The following is a 26,226-nucleotide window of genomic DNA, read 5'->3' as shown; positions in this document are numbered from 1 at the left end:
TCCACTTACATAATTTATTCACACAACTGACAATTCTTACAAAAAGCACCCTAAAAAACGAATAAAACCAAACAAAAATGGAACAAATAAATTCCTGACAATTGTGTGGCCTCCTAACTACTCGAGTGGGAATGTTTAAAGGAAACTAGGCTGACGTGATATAGAAAACTAACATTTTACGGACATCAACATACAGACAAATGGGGCGAGATTAAAAAAAACATTACAACAAAATAAGAACCACTTTCTGACGCATCAGGGTGATACCTCTAAAAACAGTGCTATAGTGGCTCAGTGCTGGTCTGAGCTGCTGTTACAGTCTCTGTGTCCTGGCTCTGGCTCTGGCTCTGTGGGGAGTAGAGGGCATTGAACTGTTTCTTGCACTTCATGACCAGCTTCTTGGTTTCTTCTCTGCACATGCTACTCAGACAGTGAAGTCTGACTAGCCCTGCCTGGCCGCCGGACATAAGCCAGGTGTGGCTGCTCATGTTGGGGTTAAAGCGAACCTGCGGGGGGTGGGGGGGGAGAGAGAAAGGAGGTTTTAAAACAATGCAACATAGTTACCATTAAGACCTGGGGCGATTCTACAAATGCCCTCTAAATCAGTAGTTCTCACACTTTCAAGATCTTTTAAAAAATGTTTAAAAATAGCAGATCTACAAGCTCGCAGTGTAGCACGAAGTGACACGCTGTGAGCTTGTATATATCTGCTATTGTTTAATCACCAACACTATATCAAATGCTGTGTTATGCCTGAATTCAATTCAATTCAGTTTTATTAAAGTTAAATGAATCACAACAAGTTGTCTCAAGAGTCAAGACACTTTACATGTAAGCAGAGAACCGACAGAGATCCCACCCTGAGCAAGCAATTTTGCGACAGTGGTAACGAAAAACTCCCCCTTAGGAAACGTCAAGCAGAACCCGACTCTAGGGTGGGCGGCCAAATGCCTCGACCGTGTCGGAGGAGAGAAAAGAAATAGAGAAGAATAGAGAGAGCAGGGGAGACAGAGAGGAGATACAGGCAAATACAAGTAGTAGCAATAGCAATAATAATAAAAGTAATAGTGTAAGATAATATAATATGGTATAACAATGATGTCAGATAATATATAGTGGTATAAGAAGAAGATAAAATACAGTGTAGTGGTGTAATATGGTAGCAGTCCATGGTAGTGCTCTGTGAGGAGGCCAGGTCCACAGTCACAGTCTTGATAGGTTCTGAAGGTCAGTAGTGAACGAAACGTTGCCTACTTAAAACCCATTTCCCGCCAGGATTAATTAATCTATTTATCGTGCATTGCCAAGGTTTTATCGCACGCAACCCTTATTTTGAAGAGCCAAATATCCGTAACCGGATGTTACAATGACAAAATGCTGTATGTGGTGTTTTGACCGGTTGTTGTTCTCAGTCGGTGGTGAAAAAACCTGAGTATCACAGCGCCTGCTGTCGGCCGTTTTCACCAGAAACGACATTCATTGCGCCGATTTGGAGATACAGGCCATTGAAAGCGTTTTTTATTTTATTATTGAATAGCCAACGCTAAAATCTAAAATGACACGGATGCTTTCCCGGTTTTAATGAGTTAAAAAACGACAGGTTTGCTGCTAAACATGGTTAATTAATTTCCTGTGACATCAGATCATCATCATATTCATAATCATGACGCAGGACAGTCAAAAGAGTGGATACTCTCAAGTACTGCATGATTGGAATGCGAGATGGCATGAGTGTTGTGTTCAGAGCCTGCTCAGGGACTACAGATGGCATGAGTATTGTGTTCAAGTCTGCTCAGGGACTACAGATGGCATGAGTATTGTGTTCAAGTCTGCTCAGGGACTACAGATGGCATGAGTATTGTGTTCAAGTCTGCTCAGGGACTACAGATGGCATGAGTATTGTGTTCAAGTCTGCTCAGGGACTACAGATGGCATGAGTATTGTGTTCAAGTCTGCTCAGGGACTACAGATGGCATGAGTATTGTGTTCAAGTCCGACCTAAGGAATAAGGTATCGACCATTTAGACTAGACTAGACTAGACTAGTAGTTAATTTGTACAACTGACACTTATTCTGCTTGTCTTGGCCTTGTTTTCCACTGCCTCACTCAGTTCCAAGTGCAAATGCAGATAAATGAGGACCGATACGCGGCCATTCAGTCAGTGTGTATTGTGCGAGTAAATCTATCTGCTCCCACTGAGACTTAACTATAGATCCATCATAATGATGTTAACTACACAGTTAAGGCTATCTGAATCTAGTGGGGGAGAACAGAGCTAAGCTGGGGACAGATCATTGATCACACACACACACACACACACACACACACACACACACACACACACACACACACACACACACACACACACACACACACACACACACACACACACACACACACACACACACACACACACACACACACACACACACACACACACACACACACACACACACACACAAATAAGAGAATAAAAGTACTAAATACTGGAGCTAAACCCAAGCTCTATGGTTGACATTTAGCTGCATATGACCCTAACCCAAACATGTTGTACTACATTTTCTTCCCTCAACACCATCTAGAAACACAACGCGTTGCCGCGCTTGTAGATCGGCTATTTTCTGCGAATGTTGTTGAATGTGGTTAAGGTTAATTTACACGTTATTGCTCAATCGATAAAAGCATCATAATTCTAAATGAAAAAGGAAAAATAATAAAAGACATCATCTCTGTTGGTCTTGCGACCAAGTATAAATTACACCTTACACAATATTCCATGCCCGACTGCCTGCACTTCCTCCCTCTGTAGCCCCCCCCCCCCCCCCCCCCAGTGCTCCGTTCTCTGCCATAACATTAAGAGCACAGCTGCTTTGTGTCCTTGAACTAGACGCTATCTGTTCACTCATTCCCATTCACTCTGGATAACATCGCAAGAATAAAGTGACTAAACAAGACGAGGTTAAGGGTCCATTATTTGGTTTCTAAATATTAGTAATTTAGCTGGGGACCCCTGCAACCCAACCCCTCAAGGACCCCACATTAAGAACCACTGTTTGATTTGAGTCAAACTAGTCAGCCTAGTCCAACCTACACCATCTTCATGTATCAAATCAAAGTTCTAAAAAGTAACTAAAATATTCACAATATATGAAAAATATGAGTGATTATTGGATATTTTCTGGAGTATGCAGTGCAGTTTAGTCTTCCTTTGCCCTGCTGTTTTCTCCGTCAGTCTGTGAGCCATGACTCAACTCACGACAAATGCATAAGGGCATATTTTTTTTACATTTTTTTCTTCGAAACCATCCCAATACTTGCCTCTTCATCTTGTCACACCACAGGGCACAGTGCCATCTTTTGGGGCAAATTCCACACTTCCTCCATCAATCCCTCTATCGGTGACATTAAACACCTCCAAAGCCCAAATGGCTGTCTCCTTTATCCTTCACCCCCACACACACCAACCTGCCTCTCTGCACTAGGACCCAGGGTGACATTCTTCTCATTTTACACACCATTACATTCTGTACGTTTTATGGTTGGCCATCAACGAGAAGAGTCAGTGTGCTCTCTCTCTCTCTCCTTTGCTTCCTCTCCCTTTTTGCTCAACTCTCATGCCCCTCCCCCCTTCTATCTGTGATGCAGCCATACAGTATACTGATCTCCATCAACCTTTATGGATTTGACTGTTTTTCATGGTGCTAGATCATTTCCCCTTGGTTCCCTTTGTTGAGGGGCACTAGCCCCTCCTATGTCCAGCTTTGAGGGTGTGTGCAAAGACCACTTCACCACTTTTCAACCTATCTTCATATAATAGGTCCTCACTAATAATCATGATAAAATGGCACACATTATTTTCTACCCTCTCATAGGAGAGCTGTGGGCAGTTCAGAAACCCGTCCACCAGTGACATCATCGAAGGGGAATCCAAGCTAATAGAAACTGCAGGCTTTCTAGTCCTGAAAAGTTGCAATGCGAAAATGGAAGCCATCGTTCTCACAATAATAAAAATCATTTTTGTAAAAAAAAATCTGCCTAACGAATGACGTGATGTATGATGATGTATGATGATAAGAGCGCCCCTCACTTCACACAGGTGTGATTTCTGAGGGGCGCTAGCCCCTCCTATATTCAGCTATTAGTGTAGATTTTTGTCTTACACAAACATTAAATTCCCATTGACAATGCATGGAGAATGTACGTCATATGCGTATGGACGTCATAGCGTATGGACATGTTACGTCATGATGATGTACAATGATACGTATGAATGTACGTCATAGCGTATGGACATGTTACGTCATGATGATGTACAATGATAAGAGCGCCCCTCACTTCACACAGGTGTGATTTTTATTGTTACGTTCCTCTGTGAGACGATTGTAAAATTCTGTGGAAAAACTACTCAAATAAAAAGTATCAATACTGCAATATAGAAATACTGTTACAAGTAACAGTCTGGATTTCCAAATGTACTTGGGTATATTTTTCCTGATTATGCAGAGTGTCCTATTTCAAGTTTTCAAGTAGATTGGCTATTTTCAAATGGCCGAAACGTACCGTATATTGGGCTGAAGTGGTTAGTGTATGTTTTGTAATAATAATCCAAATCTACAAAGTAACTAGTAACTAAGGTTTTCAAATAAATGTAGTGGAATAAAAAGTACAATATCTGGATCTGAGATGTAGTGGAGTAGAAAAAAAAGGAAATTGGAAATACTCAAGTAAAGCACAAATACCTCAAAATTGTACTTAAGTACAGTACTTCAGTAAATCTACTTAGTTACTTTCCACCACTGAGAGTAGGTCTAATGAGGCCTGCAGTGTGTGTGTGTGTGTGTGTTTCCGCACGCACATGTGTGAGTGTGTGTTCTTCTTTCACATTTATGAGGACCAAATGACCTCACAAGAATGATGAGGATAGCGTCCTACATAAGTGTAAGTGCTGCCCACAGAGGAGCACAGGGGGTAGTTAGGGTTAGTGTCTTGTGCAGGATTGACGTTAGAACCGTGTCCTTTCATGTCCTTGCTGTCAACTTGACTACTACTACTGCTAGAACGTACCGTACATATTCATGAGCTTGTCATGCTTAACTGTTGATAGACTGGACATACGGTATAGTCAATCATATTCAGACAGACTGTTGATACACCTATTCATTCATATTTTCCATGTTTATACATTGTACACTGTATTTTAAGTAATATATATTCATTGTTGAGACTGTTGATAGACTACGCAATCAATGGTGATCATTATGCTTTGTCAAAGCTATGTAATTGTTGGTTTTTAATGCATTTTAAATAGCAGAAAGGTTTGGTCCATGATGGGTTTTCGTTCAATCAAGAAATCCCCTTGGAAGCACATTTTAATCAAATGTAATGTTAACCTGAATTGAAAGTGAAACCTGAAAGTGAAAAATAATTGCCCCTCCCTTTGATTTCAGGGGCATGTTGAGATTAAGGAAGGTATCTCTGTATATTTCTGACACTGAATGGAATGGCATTTTATCGGGTAGAAACTTTGTATCTTCATATTTCAACTTTTTACATTTTTTGACCAAGTTCATCATACAAGTGTGTCGCACAAAAGTAGTGAAAATAGCAGATCTGCAAGTTCACAATGCTACGCGATGTCAAGTGTTCACCATTTAAAAATGTTAAAAATGTTTTAAAAATAATAATAAAAAAAAGGAACATACAAGTATAAGGTTTCCTATGGACAGTGACGATAGGAATGTAAGTGGGAGTTTACTCCATACCTTATGTAGTGCACCCATCGGCATGACGTCAAAATCTACCCTGGTGGAATACTCTGTGTTTCGCATCCTTTTCCATGGCGTCCGTGTCTGGAAGTTCTTAAAGGACCGCTACAAAGTGTAAGAGAGAATAAAATAGTACATTACATGTTTACCTGGACTAGCCTTTCTTCAGGGCAGATGTAGCTCTGTGTTGATAATCAAAAAGGTCACCGGTTTGCCTTCCCGGTCAGCCCAGTATACAGTACAGTATGTGTTTGAAGTGTCCCTGAGCAAGACACTACTTAACCCCTAACAGCTTTCCCGCCGGACACTTACAGTATAATGACCATCTGAGCAGCCATCAGCTGGGTGAAGCTGAAACTTCCCTTCCCTCGCAGGATCAGCTTATTTCCAAAGTTTAAGAACATCTAGTTTTTCCCTCAAACTTCCCTCAGGAGTGAACTAAGTGTGTTTATTGTTTGAAGTGTAGACAAAAACACTGAGCCACACACACACACACACACACACACACACACACACACACACACACACACACACACACACACACACACACACACACACACACACACACACACACACACACACACACACACACACACACACACACACACACACACACACACACACACACACACACACACACACACACACACACACAGAGCTGCCCTTTATCTGATGGAGGCAATAATAGCGGTGGACCAGCTGGCTCTTTGGGGTAGTAGTCAGCAGTCACGGTTTGATGGTCAGGGTCTCCTAGACAGACAATGTGTGTTTCTGTGCCAGAAAGGGTGAGCCTATGTGCATTAACCATTTGTGTGTTTGCGTATATGCATAGCAGTGACATGGTCAATGATGCAGAACACAACGGAACAGATGGGAGTGCGGTGGGGGTGGGGCTGGGTGCAGGACAGAAGCTTTGCATCCATTCACTTTTACGCTGCTATCTACGTTTATAAACGTAGCTAGGCTATCAGTACCTACTGGTGTTATCTACGCGTATGTTGGTAGACAACCGTATATTCCATATATGAAAGTAGCGACCGTCAATTTTCCAGTCAAAAATCCAGCTCCATTGAGCCTCCATTATAACAGGATTTTCAAAGCGCTGTATCTCAAAAGGTGCGAGCGCTGTCCATGGTGAGCCGGCGCGCATACAGCGATCGGAAATCATTTGTGAGTTTGTACCGCATCGCTGAGCACATGTAACTCTAATGATAGCTAAGGGGTAACATAACAAAAGCCCCCACCTTCCTGAGATAAAACCACTTTCAACCTGGCAGTCATATTTTACAGATGTCAACATAGGCTAAACCTTTCTACAAATTTCAGAAAGTGTCAAACCTTTTCAAAGGTTACAGTATATACGGCATAAGTGGTACTTGATCCAATTTATACTTAGTTGCGCACGGGTGTCACATGACGAAAATAGATGATTAGGCTCACAGCGGCGCGTAAGACACACATGCACGTGTGTACACATGCGTACACACACGCACGCACCATATCAAAGTCTCTATAGTGGAGGTAGTATTGCTTGACAGCCTCTCTGTATGTCTGGGTCAGGCTTTCAGCTCCCCCTGGTCTGTCGACGTTCTCGCTTGGCACCACCGCTGGTCTTTCCGTCTCGCCCTCACCCTCCCCTCCCGCGGTGTCATTGGAGGTGCTCGCCTCAAAAGGCACCATGTCTGTGAAATACACCGGCTGCAGACAGAAGCACAACACATGGGAGGCGTTAACCACTGATGAATGGAGTGCAATGGACCACAATGGAAACAAGTTTTGTGGCATCCTTTCTGCATAGCCGTTTACTGTACTCCCTGTACTGTTAACAAACTTGTTAATAAAGTATTCAATTCAATTCAATCAATCAAAACCCTACTGTCCATATAATAATAATATAATAATAGAGGCTATGCGCATGATCGTACTCAGACGTCATGCGGGAACACCTCTTAACGGGTCTTAACAGGTTACATGAACGTACAAATCGCCTCTGCTGGGTCAGTTTGGTGTTCTGGATGTTGGAGTTGAGCCGGGGAAGTAGATCAAAGATCACCTCGCCCACGGTGTCGGACGTCAAGAGGCAGTTCATCCAGTCACTGAACGACATGGACTGAAATTACATGGAAAAGAGACTCAATCAGCATCGAGATGATCATCTCATATGAAACTTAGAATGGGTTCAGTTGTGGAAAAGTTAGAATCAAAGGAACAGCTCGACCAGCTGCGCCCTCTCACGGCTAGCACTGTGGCTAATGGCACATGGAAAAACAACACTCACCCACATAGTGGCCATCCTGGGGACCAGGAAGGCAGCCTTGATCTTGTTGTAGCCCAGGTCTATGAAATGCATGCCTTGGCTGCCATTTCTGAGGAACAAACCAGCAATACAAGACCATCAAGGAGCATCAACAGCAGACGGAATGAAACCAAAAGAGAGTATGTGGAAGGGAAAAAAGAGAAGAAAGGGGCAATATAATGTGCTGCTGTGTTAGTGTTCTGTATTTTATTGATCATTGCATGCTGTCGATTTGCTGCTGTTAAATTGAATTCCACGCCCTGGGGATCAACAGGGTTTTATCAAAACAAAACACAAGAATCAATGTGAGAAAGTAAGACTACAAGAATTGTGTATCATACATACGGCGCATAGGTGCTCTCTTGGGACAAAAAGTAGCCAGAGCCGTGTAAGGGCCAAAAGATCTCAGTTGTCAGGTGACGCTTCTGTGCATTGATGCAGTCGTACAGCCTCGTCAGGTCCCACGTCTTCAGAATGCGGTCGTCTCCAGCAGTCACCATCAGATCACTGACACACACACACACACACACGTCCACAATCACAACACCAGAGGGAGTTCAACAAAATAATCACGTTCAACGCTTAGATTAGGCTCAAACAAGGGGTTAAATTCATTTAGTTTTCATTTACTGTATCTCACAACATTTTGAAACACCCCTAGTACCAACAGTCATAAAGGTTATGTGAATCCCTACTCTCCTTCAAAACCGCCCTCAATGAGCACTTACAGGTGGCTGGCACTGGCTGCAATTCAAAAACGGACCCCAATGGAAACAAGCCCTAGTGCTTTCTTGGGTTATTATTTCTCTTAACAGACCTTGAATTGAACTGTACTTTCCTGTGCTTATTCTCAATCAATCAGCAGCCATGGCCAGCAAAAGTGTTCACAGCACGGCAGGAGAAAGTTAGACCCTGGATGCTAATCTCTGACGGGTTAATTGTTTGTAAAATATTTATACGTTTTAGGTGTAAATATGCCATGAAGTTGTGGAATCTTTATTATTTTAGCCCAGAATTCAGAAAATGGAAATATACAGATGTTCAAATATTCACATATCCAAACCCTAACACATTATCTGAATAAACATACTTAAGAGCTCAGTGTGCAAAATAGCAAATGCCCAGGTCCATAGTGTCCGTCTGTCTGTCTACAGTTTTAATTTCCATAGTGTGACATTTCACAAACTTGTTTGAAGGTGAAACATGTGGATGAGTGAGAGGCATGGTAGTTGGGGTTGGGAAAGCAGGAGGGATTAGTTAGAGAGCCCTCCGCCAGCGATATTCAAGTAAGTCACTCTCGATTATAGTGTCAGCCAAGTGCTTAAAATTGAAACATTATCTCTTCCATCCACACTTTTCACTCATTCAATTCCCTGTGAATACACGCGCGCATGCACGCGCAACCGTCTCCTTGCTCCGTTAACTCTCTCTAATTAGTTTTCCCTGCTCCATTGGCCAGTTGATCTATGTCCACGACTGTGGTAGCCTGAGTCTTGGTCTACAGACAGAAGAGCAAAGGTCACATTGGCAGTCTGGAATGATGGTCGACCCTCCAGTTAAAGTCTGCAGTAGGGCTGCAACTATTTCTTGGTGATTATTCTATCGATTACTTTTCCAATTAATTGAATAACCTTGCAGCATGCTTTTTTTAAAGTATAATTTATAGATTATTTTCAACAAATCAAAGCAGAAAAATTAGAATTGATTTTTTAAACTAGAAGTTCGGGCCGCTACAAGGCCCTCAGACCTACTCGCACCACCGACCAAATATCCAAGTCAGAGTAGCCATGTCTGTCCCTTTTGTGCCCATATACTGTATGTAGATGTCTCTGTCGTCTACCTGTGTCCCTTTTATACTCATATACTGTATGAAGATATCTGTCTGTCCTTGTCCCTTTTATGCCCATATATGGTGAGATCCCTTTTGTCATCAGCATATAAAAATAATAATATAATATCTGGAATTTATATAGCACTTTCTACTGCAAGTGGCTTCACAACAAATTAGCGACAGTACAAGCTCACATCGCATTTTCCCTCAACCAGCATAATATTACAGACAGTTAACAGGTACTTTAACTCAACTTTGTAAACACCATATGGCAATATTGTCAGTATGCAGTGGATATATACTGTACAGGAGCATTCTGGTACATACATATGCCTAAACATGATGTAGATGACAAGTTCCATTCATTGCACATTTTGAGAAAGTTGTAGCAGTGTAACTAACCATCAACGTACCGTGAACTGCAGATGCCTTTCAACAGTGACATTATTGGAGTTCAGAATTTCAATTGTTCAGAATTGCAATATAAAAATCACACCCGTTTGGGGCGTTCTTATCATTATACATCATCATCACTAAATTGATGTGATTGGTTAGCCAATTTGCTCGTCTACATACGACGTAAATTTTCCCTTCATTGTCAATGGCATTTAATGTTTATGTTGCCACAAATTTACGTCATATTTGTCGGAGATTTGACATAAGTTCTCCTTTCATTGTCAATGGCAAATATGAGACGCGTGGGGACAACATTTACGTCATATTTTGCGGACATTTGACCTAATTTCTCCTTTCGTTGTCAATGGCAAATATTGAGACGTGTGAGGACAAATGCTGTATATAGGAGGGGCTAGCGCCCCTAAAAAATAATGTGCTTTCCCCTTCTGAATCTCTTCAACAATTTTGATTTCAAATCTAAACTCACCTTTCTATCCAAGCCCCTCCGCGCACACGCACGCGCACGCGCACGCACACGCACACGCACACGCACACGCACACACACACGCACACGCACACACACACACACACACACACACACACACACGATTTTAGCTGAATGACTCATGTACCCCATAGCATGATAAGAGGACAAGGAGGATGGAAAACCCCTGCTGGAGCTTCCCTACGGTGGAGTTGCACGCTCACTCGGTTTCTCTTTCTCTCTGTGTGGAAGTAAACTTCTTGACAGCTCAACACACACATAATGCAGCTTCGTGAAGCTTGTAGCCAGGAGGTTGACAGTGGCCGTTACACTCCACAGCCATAGATGAGGCCGATATAAACAAGCCGACATGCTGTGAATGTTAATGGCCTGAAGACCTTCTAGACTACACTCTGAATTAAATTCACTGCACAAGGTTGCATGACCTTTTTCTTTTTTTTAGGGGGGGTCTACTTACTATACTGTCCCAGATAAGGCTATATCAACCAGTGAACATAAAACATGTTCGATGGCCTTTTTGGTACATTTCACAGTACAATGGAGAACGGAGAGGCGTGCAGTGAGTGGAACATGGCTCGGCCAGGCAATATTTCAATACATTCTCAAATATGACAGAAATAATCACATGAAGATATGAAAATACAATATAAAGTCAGCCTAACCATTCTGTTGCTTCCCCTTTTACCAAGAATCATCCACAAGCCTGGTTTCCATATTTACACAGAGGCATATTGCTGAACTGTGCATACATTAGGGATATCGTCTGATCTGTAAATACTGTATAGCGTTGTCACTCAACGGTAGGATAGGAAGAGGGGGTTGGAATATGACACGGGTCAGTAAGCTTAATACAGCGGCGCATGAATAGATGCTCAAGGTCGTGTTGGAACGACATGTATAAGCGAGGGCATATTCTCCCCCCGGCCAGAACATCTGGATAGAGGCATATGGGGCATATGCTTCCTTGTGGCAGAACGCACAAGATCAAGATTCTAACCCACACGTGTCAAGCGCATATTTGCGCACGCCGACTGCACAGGCTTGAACAGAGACGCCGTACTAGAAGCTGCACAGGCTTGAACAGAGACGCCGTACTAGAAGCTGCACAGGCTTGAACAGAGACGCCGTACTAGAAGCTGCACAGGCTTGAACAGAGACGCCGTACTAGAAGCTGCACCTTGAACAGAGACGCCGTACTAGAAGCTGCACCTTGAACAGAGACGCCGTACTAGAAGCTGCACCTTGAACAGAGACGCCGTACTAGAAGCTGCACCTTGAACAGAAACGCCGTACTAGAAGCTGCACAGGCTTGAACAGAGACGCCGTACTAGAAGCTGCACAGGCTTGAACAGAGACGCCGTACTAGAAGCTGCACCTTGAACAGAAACGCCGTACTAGAAGCTGCACAGGCTTGAACAGAGACGCCGTACTAGAAGCTGCACAGGCTTGAACAGAGACGCCGTACTAGAAGCTGCACCTTGAACAGAGACGCCGTACTAGAAGCTGCACCTTGAACAGAGACGCCGTACTAGAAGCTGCACCTTGAACAGAGACGCCGTACTAGAAGCTGCACCTTGAACAGAGACGCCGTACTAGAAGCTGCACCTTGAACAGAGACGCCGTACTAGAAGCTGCACAGGCTTGAACAGAGACGCCGTACTAGAAGCTGCACAGGCTTGAACAGAGACGCCGTACTAGAAGCTGCACAGGCTTGAACAGAGACGCCGTACTAGAAGCTGCACAGGCTTGAACAGAGACGCCGTACTAGAAGCTGCACAGGCTTGAACAGAGACGCCGTACTAGAAGCTGCACCTTGCACTGCATGGAGGCGCCATAGAGTTATAAAGGATAGAGGGCGGACTGCCCCGCCCCCTATTCATTTCAATGGAAGTTGCTCAGTGGCGTTTTGAAGCACCCGGAAGACTGCCGGAAGTACCATCATAACTCAATGGCTCGAGGGAGCAGAAGTTGAGAGCGGTCTCAAATTTGAGGTCAGGGTTGACGCACGTTACGCAAATGACGTCACTGAACGTCCCTCCACCTCCATGAACGTGCTTTTGGCCAGTAGGTAGTGACAGCTTCAACGTTGGACAGCCGATCTGGGGGCTTGGGAGGCGTGTGTGACATGATCGGCTAATACAAACTCGGCTTCCCATCATGCACCTGTAACCCACTATGCATTGCGGTTGAGGTTACGACAACGGACTATATCAGTGCTGTGATTGGCGACGGTGTTGGCTACGCTGTGCTTGGCCGCCCGTAATAAATACAGGTGGGCACTCGTCAAGGTGGCCACATGTCCCTAGTTGCTCAAAGTAGGGTACAGGGACCCACAACTTAAGGGTCCTTGAAGGGATCTCCAGCATAATTTGTTAAAATAGCATGATAATCAGCTTTTCCACTGTAAGATTGGCTATGTGACAACAGCAGATCTACAAGCTCACAACATTGCGAGCTTGATAAGATAGGATAAGGTCCAACTACGAGGGGACTAAGGGGCAGAGGCATGGATGAGAGAGAGTGGTACCTGGAAGCAGGGCAGAAAGCCAGGGCTCTGACACAGTTGTCGTGGGCCTGGAAACAACGATAGGGCAGGAAGGTGAGGGAGCGGTCTGGCTCACGCATACGCATAAAAGACGATTTGGACGACAAGTTCCACAGTCCTACTAATCCTACAGAGAGAGAGAGACAGAAATATGTTATAACACTATTATTATATATATACAGTATATGCACAAACATATACACAAACAGAAACTGAACATTTTGACAACTTTTTGAAAACTACACATTTGTTACATAATTGCCGATACCGATGTCGTCAAAGAAGTCAAATAATGGCCAATATATCAGCCTAACCGATACACCAGTCTGGTTCTAATTGTTATCCTGATCCCAAAATGTTGACTAGCAATACAAAATTGGTAGCTAATAACAGTGTGCAGACTAATTGTAATTAGTATGCATTGTATTTGAACACTCATACACCAATGAAACAAATCACCATCAACTATTGTGTAAAACACTGTTAACAAGTACTATACTGCATCTGAAAGCAAATTCAGGCATTTCCTAACCACTTTAACCCTGTTAACCGGGGTCCTCCAGGGGTCTGTACTCGGTCCCTGACTCCCCTCCTTTTCACTCTACACCAAACCTCTTTGCCATAAATATGTGGCATCCCCTGCATAGGAGACCTTTTGATTACAAGCTTTTAGATTTGCTGTTTTCAATGAATGTTTGAATATTTTTCACCAAATGTTCACCTATTATGTCATTCTCAGAATATGGACGCTAAGGTTCGTGTGGTTACAGCACTAAAAGCTTAATTCCCACACATTCAATTCATGCGTAAATGCACAGGAGGATTTGAATGAGTACACAGAACAGAACTTGAATGCACCACTTCATACCGTCATAGAAGCCCAGAGCCACGACGCTGTGGTCTTTCATCGCTGACCAGTCCATAGATAGAACTTGTCCACTCATTTCATTGTGTGGAGCTCTGAAGGAACCCAACTTCAGAGTTATCAGACCCTTGGCCTGGAAGAGAGGAATGGGAATGCTTTAATAAGAAGGTGTAATGGGAAACACAGCTAGAAGATGACACACACACGCACACGCACACACACACACACACACACACACACACACACACACACACACACACACACACACACACACACACACACACACACACACACACACACACACACACACACACACGCAAGACAGGTGTAATTTATGCAATTTACAATTTAGGCATTTAGCAGATGCTCTTAATCCAGAGCGATTTACAGTAAACAAGAACAAAAAGGTATAGGAGCGTACCTTGAATATAGGGGGCACTTGACTGGATTCTTCTGTTGAAAGAAACAACACATTTTCTCTCAGTATAGCAGCATACAGTATATTATATGTCTCATAGGACATACTAGGGACTTGGGAGACCCCTAAGACAACAGCTGAAAGTCAAGGTGGCCTATCGTAGTATCAACCACCAATTTTCTGAACAGCTTCCACTGTTCCACGGCTACCATCAGACATTGAACAAGGTCTGCTTTCTCCTCCATCAAGCAGCCCAATGAAAAACATGATCTACAAAATTCACTTTACTTGGAGGATGCTCTTCAGCTTCCTGTTGTCAGGCCGACCACCAGTCTTTACTCCTCCATCCCATCTAGAAGGCCTTGGCTGCCTTCCAATTCTAGCCAAGGCAGGGATGATTGACAGACAGGGAATGTGTAGTGTGGGGTTGGTGGGTGGGGCTTCGGGGATAGGGGGCCACAAGGCATCAGCTACTACGCCTAAAATGCATGCCTTCCAAAGCCAAGCTACTGTCTCAGCGATGGATCTTCTTTGTCATTTCAATTACAGATCCTTGTCTCTTTGTCGGATGGGAAACCGCACCATAATTTATCTATTTTTTTTCTATGCTGCTCTGATCTCTGTTTTGTCCCCACCACCCAATCCCCTCATCCATGTATCCGCCTCCCATTTGCTATTTCACACTCAGTCATTGGCGCTGGCGGGCAGAAAGCAATTCAGAAATGATCTGTCACAAATGGGTATTGCCCAGTCAGAAGGACGCGCCCATCGTGAGCCCGATTTACACATGGATGTGACGCGTTGTGATCTTGTAGGTCTGCTATTTTCATCGCGTGATGCTACGTGCAATGGAGCATAAATTAGGCTTCACGGCACGCCTGCGGCCTGTCCTTCCCCATTTGACCCTGAATGACCCTCTTAGTGCCATGTCTTCAAGCGCAGATGACTTTCAATCACTGGGGAGTCGGATAAGTCACCTTAGGGTGATGCAGACATCAAAACATCAGTACCGCGTACTCACCAACCAAACCTTGACTCCACCTCTCGCCTCTGTTCACCACACTGAGGTGCTTTTCCACCCCTCACCCAATAACATGGACAAACATTCTAAGTGGAACAGTTAAAATATAAAATTGAACTGAAACGTGCACCATTTGAAAACATATTCACTGCGCCTCCCTGTCCCGACTCCCTCCATAAAGCATACAAGTAGGTGTGAGTAGATAGTACTGTAATTAAATACCGGTAATGCAATAGACGTGGGTTTGCACACAAAAGTGTGATAATGTTTCATGGCCCCAGTCTAAAAGCAGCTGCAAGAGAGGAACATTGTGTTATTTAAAGTAACTTAATGGTCAACATAGTATTACAGCTTCCATTGTGAAATCAGCCAAGCGCCGCCACACAGCACAAGTGTTAAATGCCCTCTAACCTTTCAAAATCCCATAACCAACATCACTGGAGGGAAGCCTCTCCCCACCACCACTGCCCGCCTTGAAACACTCACTGTGAATGTGGAGACAATGAGCCGTGACCAGAAATATAATGGAAATCAAAGGCTATGGAGAGTTGGTGAAGCAACAGAAATACAGCACAACCATTCATGCTGTGTGACTGCCTAATGTTTCAACTGGCAATCCAAACCAGAATATAATGTACATATATAATGTCCGTCCTGATGGCAGATGCTTTGAGTGTGAAAAACAAAAAAGACTTCTGATGCAGTGATGTGCCGCTCTGGAAGATTGGTCTGGTTTCCAGGCTACAGTTCTTGCCTCCCTCCCTTTTTGCCTCTACACCAAAAATAGCCGATCTGCTATTTATGATTTATCCCAAATGTTTTGTGGCTAATATGACAGGATTAGGAACCCTATGGATTAATGTGGTTAAAAAAAAGATTATTAAAAGAAGATATTGACTGACTGGCTGATAGTTGTGATGGGGATAAACAAAACAGCCATTCATTCTGTCCCTGACAGAGTGGCAATGGCACAAAGGCATGACTCCTTTCAGGCAGTAAAAGCCACAGGCTGCCCATAGTGAGAGAATAAAAGCACACCGCAAATCACCAACATCAACAGAGCCCAGAGCAGACAGCCTCTAAATCTTGAGGACGCAACCATGAATGAATGACAGTCATAGGGTGTGAGATTATGGAAAATATCCAACACTGTGAATCAGCACTAGTGAAATAGCGTCCTTATCTCCTGAAGGAACCCCCTGCAAACTGTGTGTGTGTGTGTGTGTGTGCGCGCGCGTGCGTGCGCGTGCGTGCGTGTGTGCGCGAGAGAGAGAGAGAGAGGCAGATTGTAAGCAGGGACCAACCTGTATGCTATATACTGTAATGTGTTGTCATTTGGTTTTCGGCTTTTTTGCTATCAAGACGTGCTTGGTGTGTATCGAATGAGAGACCCTTTCATCAAGCATCATCTAGAACTAATAACTATATTTTGAAGTGAAAAACATGCCCGCAATATTTTGACATACGACACTGCAGTGCGGGCAAAGTATAAATTAAGGCTTAGTTAACAGGCAAAGACAGACTAACAGAGGAATACAGTACACACATGCAGATGGCCAGAATGACTAACAGACAAGACACTCGCTAGACACTAACAGGGTCTTGTGTATGATGGATGGTGCAGATAACAGAGACATTAATCTCATTAATAACAGTCTTCATCACCACAGCCCCAGAGGCTCATTATGATAGACTGGACCACAGAGCCATCGCCTGAGCCGTCCAATGTTAGCTGTACTGTATGTACACTACAGTACATGCAGACTCTGTGCCACTGGGTGAGAGAAAATAGTCGACCTATGTTGATCTATTGTTGTGAGCTTGTAGATCTGATATTTTCACTATTTTTATGGTGTGGCTCTACAAGAGGCTAGCCATCTATGACAGTGTCTGTTTATCTGTCTGTGGCTCAAGAGGTAGAGCAGGTCGTCCAATTATCCATGGGTCGGCGGTTCGAATCCCGGCTCCTCCTGGCTACATGTCGAAGTGTCCTTGGGCAAGACACTGAACCCCAAATTGCTCCCGATGTGCTGGTTGGTACCTTGCATGGCTTCCGCCGCAATCGGTGTATGAATGCGTGTGTGAATGGGTGAATGTAATGCACAATCTATGTAAAGCGCCTTGGATAAAGGCGCTATATAAATGCACCATTTACCATTTGTGAGTGTCTGTCCGGAGCTAATCTCACAAACCACTGGACCAATAAGCAAAAACTTTTGTATGCCCACTGCCAGTATTTATTTTTCACGTCCGTTTTATACTACTGAAATATTATGGAACTTTTATAATGGAAGTCAAAGGGGCTATGATCACACTTAACTGAACCTTTAGAGTAATTTGTCACAGATACATCATAGAATAGATGACTTCATGGATGACTGATGTCACAGGCTGGTCACATGAACTTTGAAAGTTTTTTTTTCTCCACATCATAATTCATATATTTAGCATTAGACCAAATATCTCTCCTGTACAGTTTATACCTAAATCATAATTCATGAAGAGCACAAGGGGTAGTCTGGGCTAGAGGGGTATATTCTGGGCTAGCCTATTTTATACAAACTGGACTAGCCCAGATTATACTCATATATTATTATTATAAACAGGCTAGGCATACTGTAGTTTGACCGGGGGTATATTCTGGGCTGTTGCACCTGCATGAACCCAGTAGAGAACCACTAAATTAGACAACAGACACAACTGGTAATGTTGGCAAACACTGCCCCCTACTGAGGAAACCGACAAACTGCAACCTGATGAAACTCCAAATAGTGGCAAGATATCTTCAAGAGTTGGAGTAACCCCCAAAACAGTAAATAATGTTTTATTATCCTCCACATAATCGCACAATGATACAGTGATCACTGGACTATTCAGTTTGTGGTTGCCAGCCACGATAGTTACACCGTCAATTATCAGAGTTATTCGACACTGTTTGTCTGGAGTTACATTCGATTTCAACTCCCAAGTCTTACCCGAGTTGGCTGGCTCTTTGCCAGCAAGTAGAGCTTGTGGGTGGGGCAGGCTGTAGATGGTCACAACGCCAGTGGAGGTAGCTACTGCCAGCAGACCAAGTCTTGGCAGGTATGGAGCCTGACAGAAGGAGAGGAGCGAATAACCTTTTTGTCAGGAAATGGCCAATCTACAAGCTCACAATACGCTCACAATTAAATGTGGCACATTGTGAGGTGTTGATTGGCTATTTTAGACAAAGAGATTTCCTTCATTGTATAACAAAAATGAAAACATATTGTACAGAATCCCTGCTTCACAAATTCAAAACAAGTTAACTCAAAGTTAACTCAAAGTTTTGCAAATGTAATCAGCACCCTTTCATTTTATTATTTTTAGGGATGCCAGGGTTATTGTGTTTAGGATTAATTCTATTTAAAAGGGTAGAGAGAACAAGTAAAATAGAAATTAGATGGCATGCACACCAACGGACTGAGCCACTCTGCAGACACTTTCATCCTGGGGAGTGGGGACGGACGCCCTGGTCTGTCCCCAATTGTTTTTTTTTTTTAAAAACAATGCTGACATCTGCAATATTAAAATGTATCTCTGGGTATGAGCGCGCTGCTTGTGTGTGAGTGATGCAGCTCATGTCTCCTACCTTCCTGGGGTAGGTGGGCAGCTCCCACGCTCCTGCAGGGCACCACTTGAGTTGCCAGATGAAACCTTTGTCCTGGGCCAAACCATACACTAGAGATGGGCGTGAGGTTGGACTGGGAAAAGATGGATTTGATAAGAGCAGGGGGAAAAGGTGGTTTAAGTTATTCTTTTAGCCTAAATGTCTGACTGTACCTTCTGACTAATAAAATATTCAATCAATGTGATTTTTTTAGCAAGAAATGCCAAAAATGTTAAAGCTCTATAGTCTGATAACATAACAGAACTTGTCTCACCATCTCTCCAGTTTTTTAGTAGACAGAAAAAGACTATCAAGTCAGCTTCAATTTCATAGTGTTCCAGTTCCTAATTTGCTTTTTTATTTGTTTAATCACTTCCAAATTTCACTTCTTTAGTCTGTATCCTGTATGAGTTCTCTCTACTGATGGGATAAAATTGGTATGCCGACCTGAAAATCTATTTTCTAATTACTAAAGAGCTAGAGAGATGGAGATACCCTGTTACTGAATAAACTATTTTTATCAACAGTATAACGGAGAGAAAGGAAAAAGCATGCAGCAGCATGGGACCAATCTGAACCTGTGATGTTGTGTACGTATGTTATCTGGATGAGTTGCCCCTTACCTACTACCATACTCCAGCTTGCTGAGATCCCACAGTTGAATGAGGCCAGGCCCAGGGTACTTCTTGCTGGAACAATGCTGGTCGTCCATGCCTCTGTGGCAGGCTAGGGCTACGTACTGGTTTTCACTGGAGCCGTCCGGACATGGACACCATTCCATAGCCCAGACCGGCCCTCCAGTAAACATGAGTGTGTCCCAGCGCTCTGGGTGCGTGTCCACAGCCTCAAACCTGGAAGGGATTCAAAGAAACAGGCAGGTGATTTTTCTGTGTTCAAACCAGCCAGCAATGTCCAGTCAGCGCCACTATAAAATTGCACCTGGATCCTCCACCAGGATGTTTTAAACTATGCATGTCAAATTGTACTGGAAGGAATTGCATAATGGGGATGGGACCTTTAATAATTCTAGATAGGACTTGATATTAATAGTGTATATACAGTAATCCAGATTATTATAAGAAAAGCACATTGTGGGAAACACTGTGGCACTACACTAAATAATAACTATAGCAGCTGATTGTCCCAACCTGTTGAGATTTTGTAGAGGGGTCTCCGCCTTGGTCAGACCTTCTCGGGAGATCTTGAAAGCAGCAGACTGCATCTCCTGGGGCAGATACTCCTCCAAATCACTTAAGAACACACAGATCACAAGGATTGTTTAATTTAATAATGAACTTTGACACGCGCTTCTATGGTTGTGCAGTCAAGACTGATGCCTCAGGGTCCAGTAGCCGGCCTTTAGCCGTTAGCTGGCCAATGGTATATCTCTAGTCTAAAGTCTCTCTCCCCATCCACCCACCCCTTCAATGTGACTGTCTCTCACCAGTAACCATTCAGTGAGACATTATTACTAATATTTGATTTTGTATAAAAGAGGGACTAACCTTTGTGGAACAATGTTCCAGTCATTCATGGAGGGAATCCAGTTTGGGAAGACCCAGCTGCTTTGATGTTTCTCTCGGCTGGAAACCAAACGCACACAGTTACATCAAGCATAGTAATGCACACAGTCAACGGCACAGGGACCATGCAAATGAACACATGTGGAAAAAGTGGCAAGGCTACTACTTACAACTTCTGGTTGGACTGTGTGCTTTCCCAGCAAGGCAGCAGCATGTTGTTAGGAAGTCCATTGGGCGCAGTGCCATGCAGTCTGCCCTGATTTATCTGCACAGAGAGGAGAACCCCCACAAAGACCATCCATCCATGATTCTGTTGCATGAGTACCTGTACTAAAGACACTGGTCACTTCTACTTTTGCATTAGTCTCATTATTACTTTATTTTCGTGTTTTTGTATTTGCCCTACACATTATTTTAAGTAATATGGACTGCACAGGGTCTGCATTTGGTATTTATTTTAGTTAGATCACAACAAATATTGCCTCACTCTGCTGTGCACAGCATGGTACAAATTACAGTAACCTTGAATTCAATTAACAGCTTGAAGAAGAAGTGTGTATATTTTCCCATTTTAATTTTATTTTTAGAATTGTATGCCTTTTTTATTGATAGGGCAGTAGGCTGAGGAAATGGGGAGAGAGAGATGGAGGGTGACACGCATCAACGGTCTTCGCATCAGTCTATGTGCCCAGACCGCTAGCCTTCTTATGGCATTCTTATGGCATGTTGGAAATGGTTCAGTCTGTGTTTTTGTTCTCACATGTTGATAGAGGGAACAAAGATAGTACTCACAATATTCCTGTTGATGCGATGTTGTGCATGGGATTCAACAGCTGGCTCCAAGTCAGACTCAAGTTCCCCTTCTGAATATTCCTCCTCCTCTTCTGCATCTTCGCCACTGCCTCCCGGTAGAAAATCCTCATCTCCATCTGATGCTCCACCCTCAATGTCACAGCGCTTCCTCTTTCTACCCTTAGCCCATCCTGTAAACACATGTTAAGGGTACTAAGTTTACAGTTGATTGCTACAACACTGCTGAAATGATCCACATTTCAAATACAAATAAAAAAATAAAATAAAATAAAAAGAGTGAAAACTGTAAGTAAGGGACCATCTCTACCATTTTAGCACTGACTTTTGGAGTTAAATGAACACTCCAGATTTGGCCGTGTAGATCCTGGACAAGAGAGACTAGCATGTTCCTCTGCACTCTACTACTTGTGCCATTTAAAAGAATACCTGTCCAGTTTTGGGGCAAATTTAGCACTAAAGATTATTCTTCCATACAATAAAGGTTTTGGTATTTAATACATTATCTGCATAAAATAAATGTACAGTATGGGCATAGCATGTGTAATCTTGAATCTTTTGAGATTGTACAGCACTGCATACAGTATGAACCCTTTATTAGGCTGTTAGCCACAGGATTGTGGCCATACCTCTGTGTTTAGGAGCATTCCACCCTGGATCAGGCTCAGAGATTGGGCTGGAGGCACCACTCTGGGATCTCTGCTGATCTTCCAAGTCATTGCTGGGACCGCCTAGCACCTCTTTCGCCAAGGAGTGGAGGTACTTCAATGCCCTATAGAAGAACGAGATGCCATTAGAAGCCAGTTACATTTGAACTGCATAAGCAATGTGCCCTTTCAGAACCCCTGTGTCTGTGATGATGTCGGCTTGTGTATGTTAAGGAGCTATGAAGGCACAGTAACCGTGGTCACATGGGGTTCTTCCATATACCTTCCCTGACCAGGACCGGCAGCTGTCCACTCTCTCTCTCTCCTTTCCTCCTCTCTCATCAGTGATGCTGTCAATTTCATACTTCTGGCTCCATCAAAAAACAAAAGAACAATATAAATGTCCCATCTAATACATATATTAAAGTTTTAAGGTCCTTGCCGACTGCTGCGTTGTTTTTTTAGGGCGAAAGAAATGCAGGGAAAACGCAGCAGTCTGCAAGGACCTTAACACTTTAAAATATGTGTCGGATGGAATGCTAGATGAGGCCAGCTGTAGGTTCCAAGAGTGGCTTACAAGAGAAGAGGCTCTGGTGTTGTCTTTTCCTGTACTGATGATGTCAGAATAGAAGGAGGAGTTGACAGCAGAAAGGGTTTACTTGTTCTGAAGGTTGTTAAATAAGTCATTACTAAGTACTTAACTTGTTTGTACTTGCAGCTTGTTCAAGATCCGTTAAATATTTACAGGCATTTTAGGTAGTTTTAAATCCATAACCACTTAAGAAAAACAACAAGTCATTAAATAACGAATTATTGCGAATTATCAATTAACTATTTATGAAGGAATAGTTACTCTAAAGTTACTAGAAATGGTCTTCTTCCTTCACTGGCTTTCTGGCCCACAGTGCAACGCACACCAGCATTCCTCAAATAACACTGTGGCATTTTGGGGTTGTTCTTGCAGTGTGAGAAGTTGTGCTGCCAAAAATCTGTCATCTAGTAGGACATTCCCCCTAAAGCCGGGTGGGTGTATCACAAAACAGCTGATCTGCTACTTGAGGATCATCTATTTCCAGTGCATGACACCGGCATGCGAGTACAAATCAACCTTAACTCCACAGGTGGCCATATAAAGACACAGCCATGATATATAAGTGAATAGAATGTAAGTGGCAGACTACTGTAGATGTGACCTACGCTTTAGCGGCACTTCTCCTGGGACGGCCACCGGGCGCACACTCCTCCTGCTCCTCCTCAGGCACGCTGGTGGCCAGTGTTTCAGCGGGACCCACATCCTGTACCACCTGCTTTGTCACCTGCTTCCTTCTCGGTTTTGGCTGCTCGGTTAACGTTTTTTTAGCAGGTGTCCTTTTAGCTGGAGTCCTTTTTGCCTTTGGGGTCTTTTTAGGAGATGTATTTGAGGGTTCTTCTGCAGTTTCAACTGGCTGTTTTTCAGTAGTTTCCTGGTCACAGTCCTCCGTTGGTTTGATTGGTTTGCGCTTACGCCCTCTGCCCCTCTTTTGGGTTACTTTCCCTTTAGTCAACTTTTTCCTGATGGGGGATCTTCTTTTTCCCTTTATTTTTTCCTCTTGAAGATCCTGGTCAGTTTCGTAGTCCATAAATTTGGGATTTTTCTTCCGTGCTCTCCCCCTTGAGCTCAAAGATAAATCTGAGTGCTGTTCAACTGGCCCATCCCCTGTGAGAGATAATGTCAATTATTATATTTATATTTAGATTAGATTCAATATTTAGATTTACTAATACAAATGTACTGTATGTGAAAAGATGCAGAGGTGAAATTGGAGCTAGATGATCAAGTGTGAAACGTATTGAATAATAAGACCAAGTCTAATAACAAATCACGATGTAGACTTCATGTGGCCAGTCTGGTAGCCAGTACTGGATGATGTCAGTGAAAGTCAAAGATGGCTATTTCATGATAGAAATACATTAAAAACAGTGCATGGTGCGGTAGACAACAGAAAACTCCCACACAGCTCTCAACAAGAGACTATAGAGTAAAAAGAAAATGTGTTATGTATATTGTTAAGTATAAGTATATTGTTCCTTTTGATTGATTGATTAATTGAATAGTTTATTAGACAGACAGACAGACATGTAAATACAGCAACAGAGTACAGTCAAACACTTAGTAAACAAAAACAAGTCCTTGCGGCCTTTTATCCATTTAGGCCCTATGCAATTAATCAATTCAACTATTGGTAATCTGTGATTTGTTAAATTGCGATTTTTGCTACTGCGCATTTTACATGTAAATATAATTTGTGACTGCCATTAATAGGGCATGCGGAAGCAAAGGCATTTTATTATTACAACAAAAATATATCACTATGACATCATACCTTGTGCAGATGTGCTTGTTGCCAGAGGATGTTCACTGCTAGCTGCTTGTGTTGTGGTTACATCCCTGGATGCCACCTCGTGTGTGAGAGGAACACTGTCATTCTCTGCCTGGGGTGATGGCTGCAGTTAACAACAAAATAATACATATTTTACCTATACTTCAACATACATTCACCCATCTGTCAAAATAAATAAATAAAATACGTTCAAGACCATTAATGACATATTGTGACATTATATTCTTAAAAGTGTATGCCATAATTGCAAAACATGAACACTGAAGAAACGTACCTCCATATTACTTGTTAGTTTGTAATTGGCTGAATTCATTTCAGCCACCAATGCCAGCTCGATGACTGAGACTTGTCACTCTCATATCAACATCTCGTGTCTTCTGCCAAGCTGGAAGGAGAGGCACAGGGATCGATAGTTTAGCAAACCATATTTCATTTGTGCTACATTGTGCGATGAGTAAACTTGAGTTCATAATGTCAGTGGCTACATAGCTTGCTTTACCATACAGATCACCTTCATAATTCTGCTTCCAATACTTTGTAACTTCATCATGGTCGCCAGATGGCGCTCAAGTAATTTAATAATACGTCGACACACATGCGGGATCGAACCAGAGACCTTCTTCCAACTGTAAATAATAATATTATAATAATAGACTGACTTTCTAATATTGTGCTGTCCAGTGTGGGACATATCCACCCCTGGTTACTACAAATCTTGTGTCATACTTACATAAATAACAATATTAGCTTGACTTCTCTGATGGTAGCAAGGCTTGCAAACTATAATAGTAGCAATGCTAACACATAGTTGACAGTTAGCTATATGAAAAATAAAAACGAACGTGGACCGTTTTCGCCTATAATGAGTTGACCCGGTTGAAAGTGGTTAACACTTGTCCTGTCCTATGGCGCAAAGTGGAAGACGTCGGTCGGTTCGTTCCAGCTCTTCGGGCTGCAAGGGTTCGAATCCCCAGTGCAATAAAGACAAAGTATAACCCAGTTTCTAGGCTAATGTAATCTGCAATCTACGACGTACCCAGATCTATCTGATACGTTTCTTTCGCCGTTCACCCCTTGCTTCTGCAGTTTAAAACCGTGTGTGCAAGACTGCAAGATGCAACTGTGGCTGTGCATTAGCACAGTACTGTACTGTATTTAATGGCGATAAACTCACCAATCTCGCACCTCTACGGGCAGCGTGGGCCACTTTGTACCCGCATGCCTTTGGTTTCATATAAATCCACTTTTGTCATGCAACTTTCCGACACTCAACTCCGAGAAGCATTTGCATTTTTCAATGTACTTCTTCCAATAATGTGTTTTACATCTGCGTGTGCACCCATATGGGACGTACCAGTTCGGTAACCAAAATAACAGCCCGTTTCTTTCAACTAGATAGCCTATAATTGGTCGCGATGACACCGTTTGCCAAAAATAACCGATTTACAAACTCACAACGTTCACGTTGTTAACTAAACTTGTAGCAGATTCGTTTATTTTATTATATTTTTGTATTAAAAGCGAGACCCTTGCGAGTTGTCGTCTACTACATTTCTATTGGCCGGTCACATGCGTCATGCGGAAGTGCTGT

At 43.0% G+C, this 26,226-nt stretch overlaps 1 protein-coding gene across 6 annotated transcripts; it reads right to left on the bottom strand.

The window, feature by feature from the left end:
• Nucleotides 1-26,203, bottom strand: gtf3c2 (general transcription factor IIIC, polypeptide 2, beta). Of its 6 annotated transcripts, none has more exons than XM_079525990.1 (22): nt 25,810-26,203; nt 24,910-25,020; nt 24,618-24,738; nt 23,452-23,950; nt 22,538-22,621; nt 22,237-22,379; nt 21,590-21,780; nt 20,968-21,062; nt 20,780-20,857; nt 20,423-20,524; nt 19,898-20,125; nt 19,257-19,368; nt 18,619-18,736; nt 14,626-14,657; nt 14,208-14,337; nt 13,322-13,466; nt 8,408-8,569; nt 8,045-8,132; nt 7,748-7,876; nt 7,264-7,464; nt 5,764-5,871; nt 1-506 (listed from the first exon to the last, which is right to left on the bottom strand). In XM_079525990.1, exons 2-22 carry the CDS (start codon nt 24,946-24,948, stop codon nt 282-284), a joined length of 3,030 nt encoding a protein of 1,009 aa, XP_079382116.1. In that variant the 5' UTR covers nt 24,949-25,020; nt 25,810-26,203; the 3' UTR covers nt 1-281. The 6 variants fall into 6 exon arrangements, with proteins under 6 accessions (XP_079382116.1, XP_079382120.1, XP_079382117.1 ...); XM_079525994.1 differs by having other exon boundaries at nt 14,626-14,654; XM_079525991.1 differs by having other exon boundaries at nt 25,821-26,203.
• Nucleotides 26,204-26,226: the final 23 nt, after the last annotated feature.

The sequence above is a fragment of the Electrona antarctica genome, assembly GCF_951216825.1.
Source record: "Electrona antarctica genome assembly, chromosome: 17".
Lineage (NCBI taxonomy): Eukaryota > Metazoa > Chordata > Actinopteri > Myctophiformes > Myctophidae > Electrona > Electrona antarctica.
This window is presented reverse-complemented; position numbering and strand designations above follow the sequence as displayed.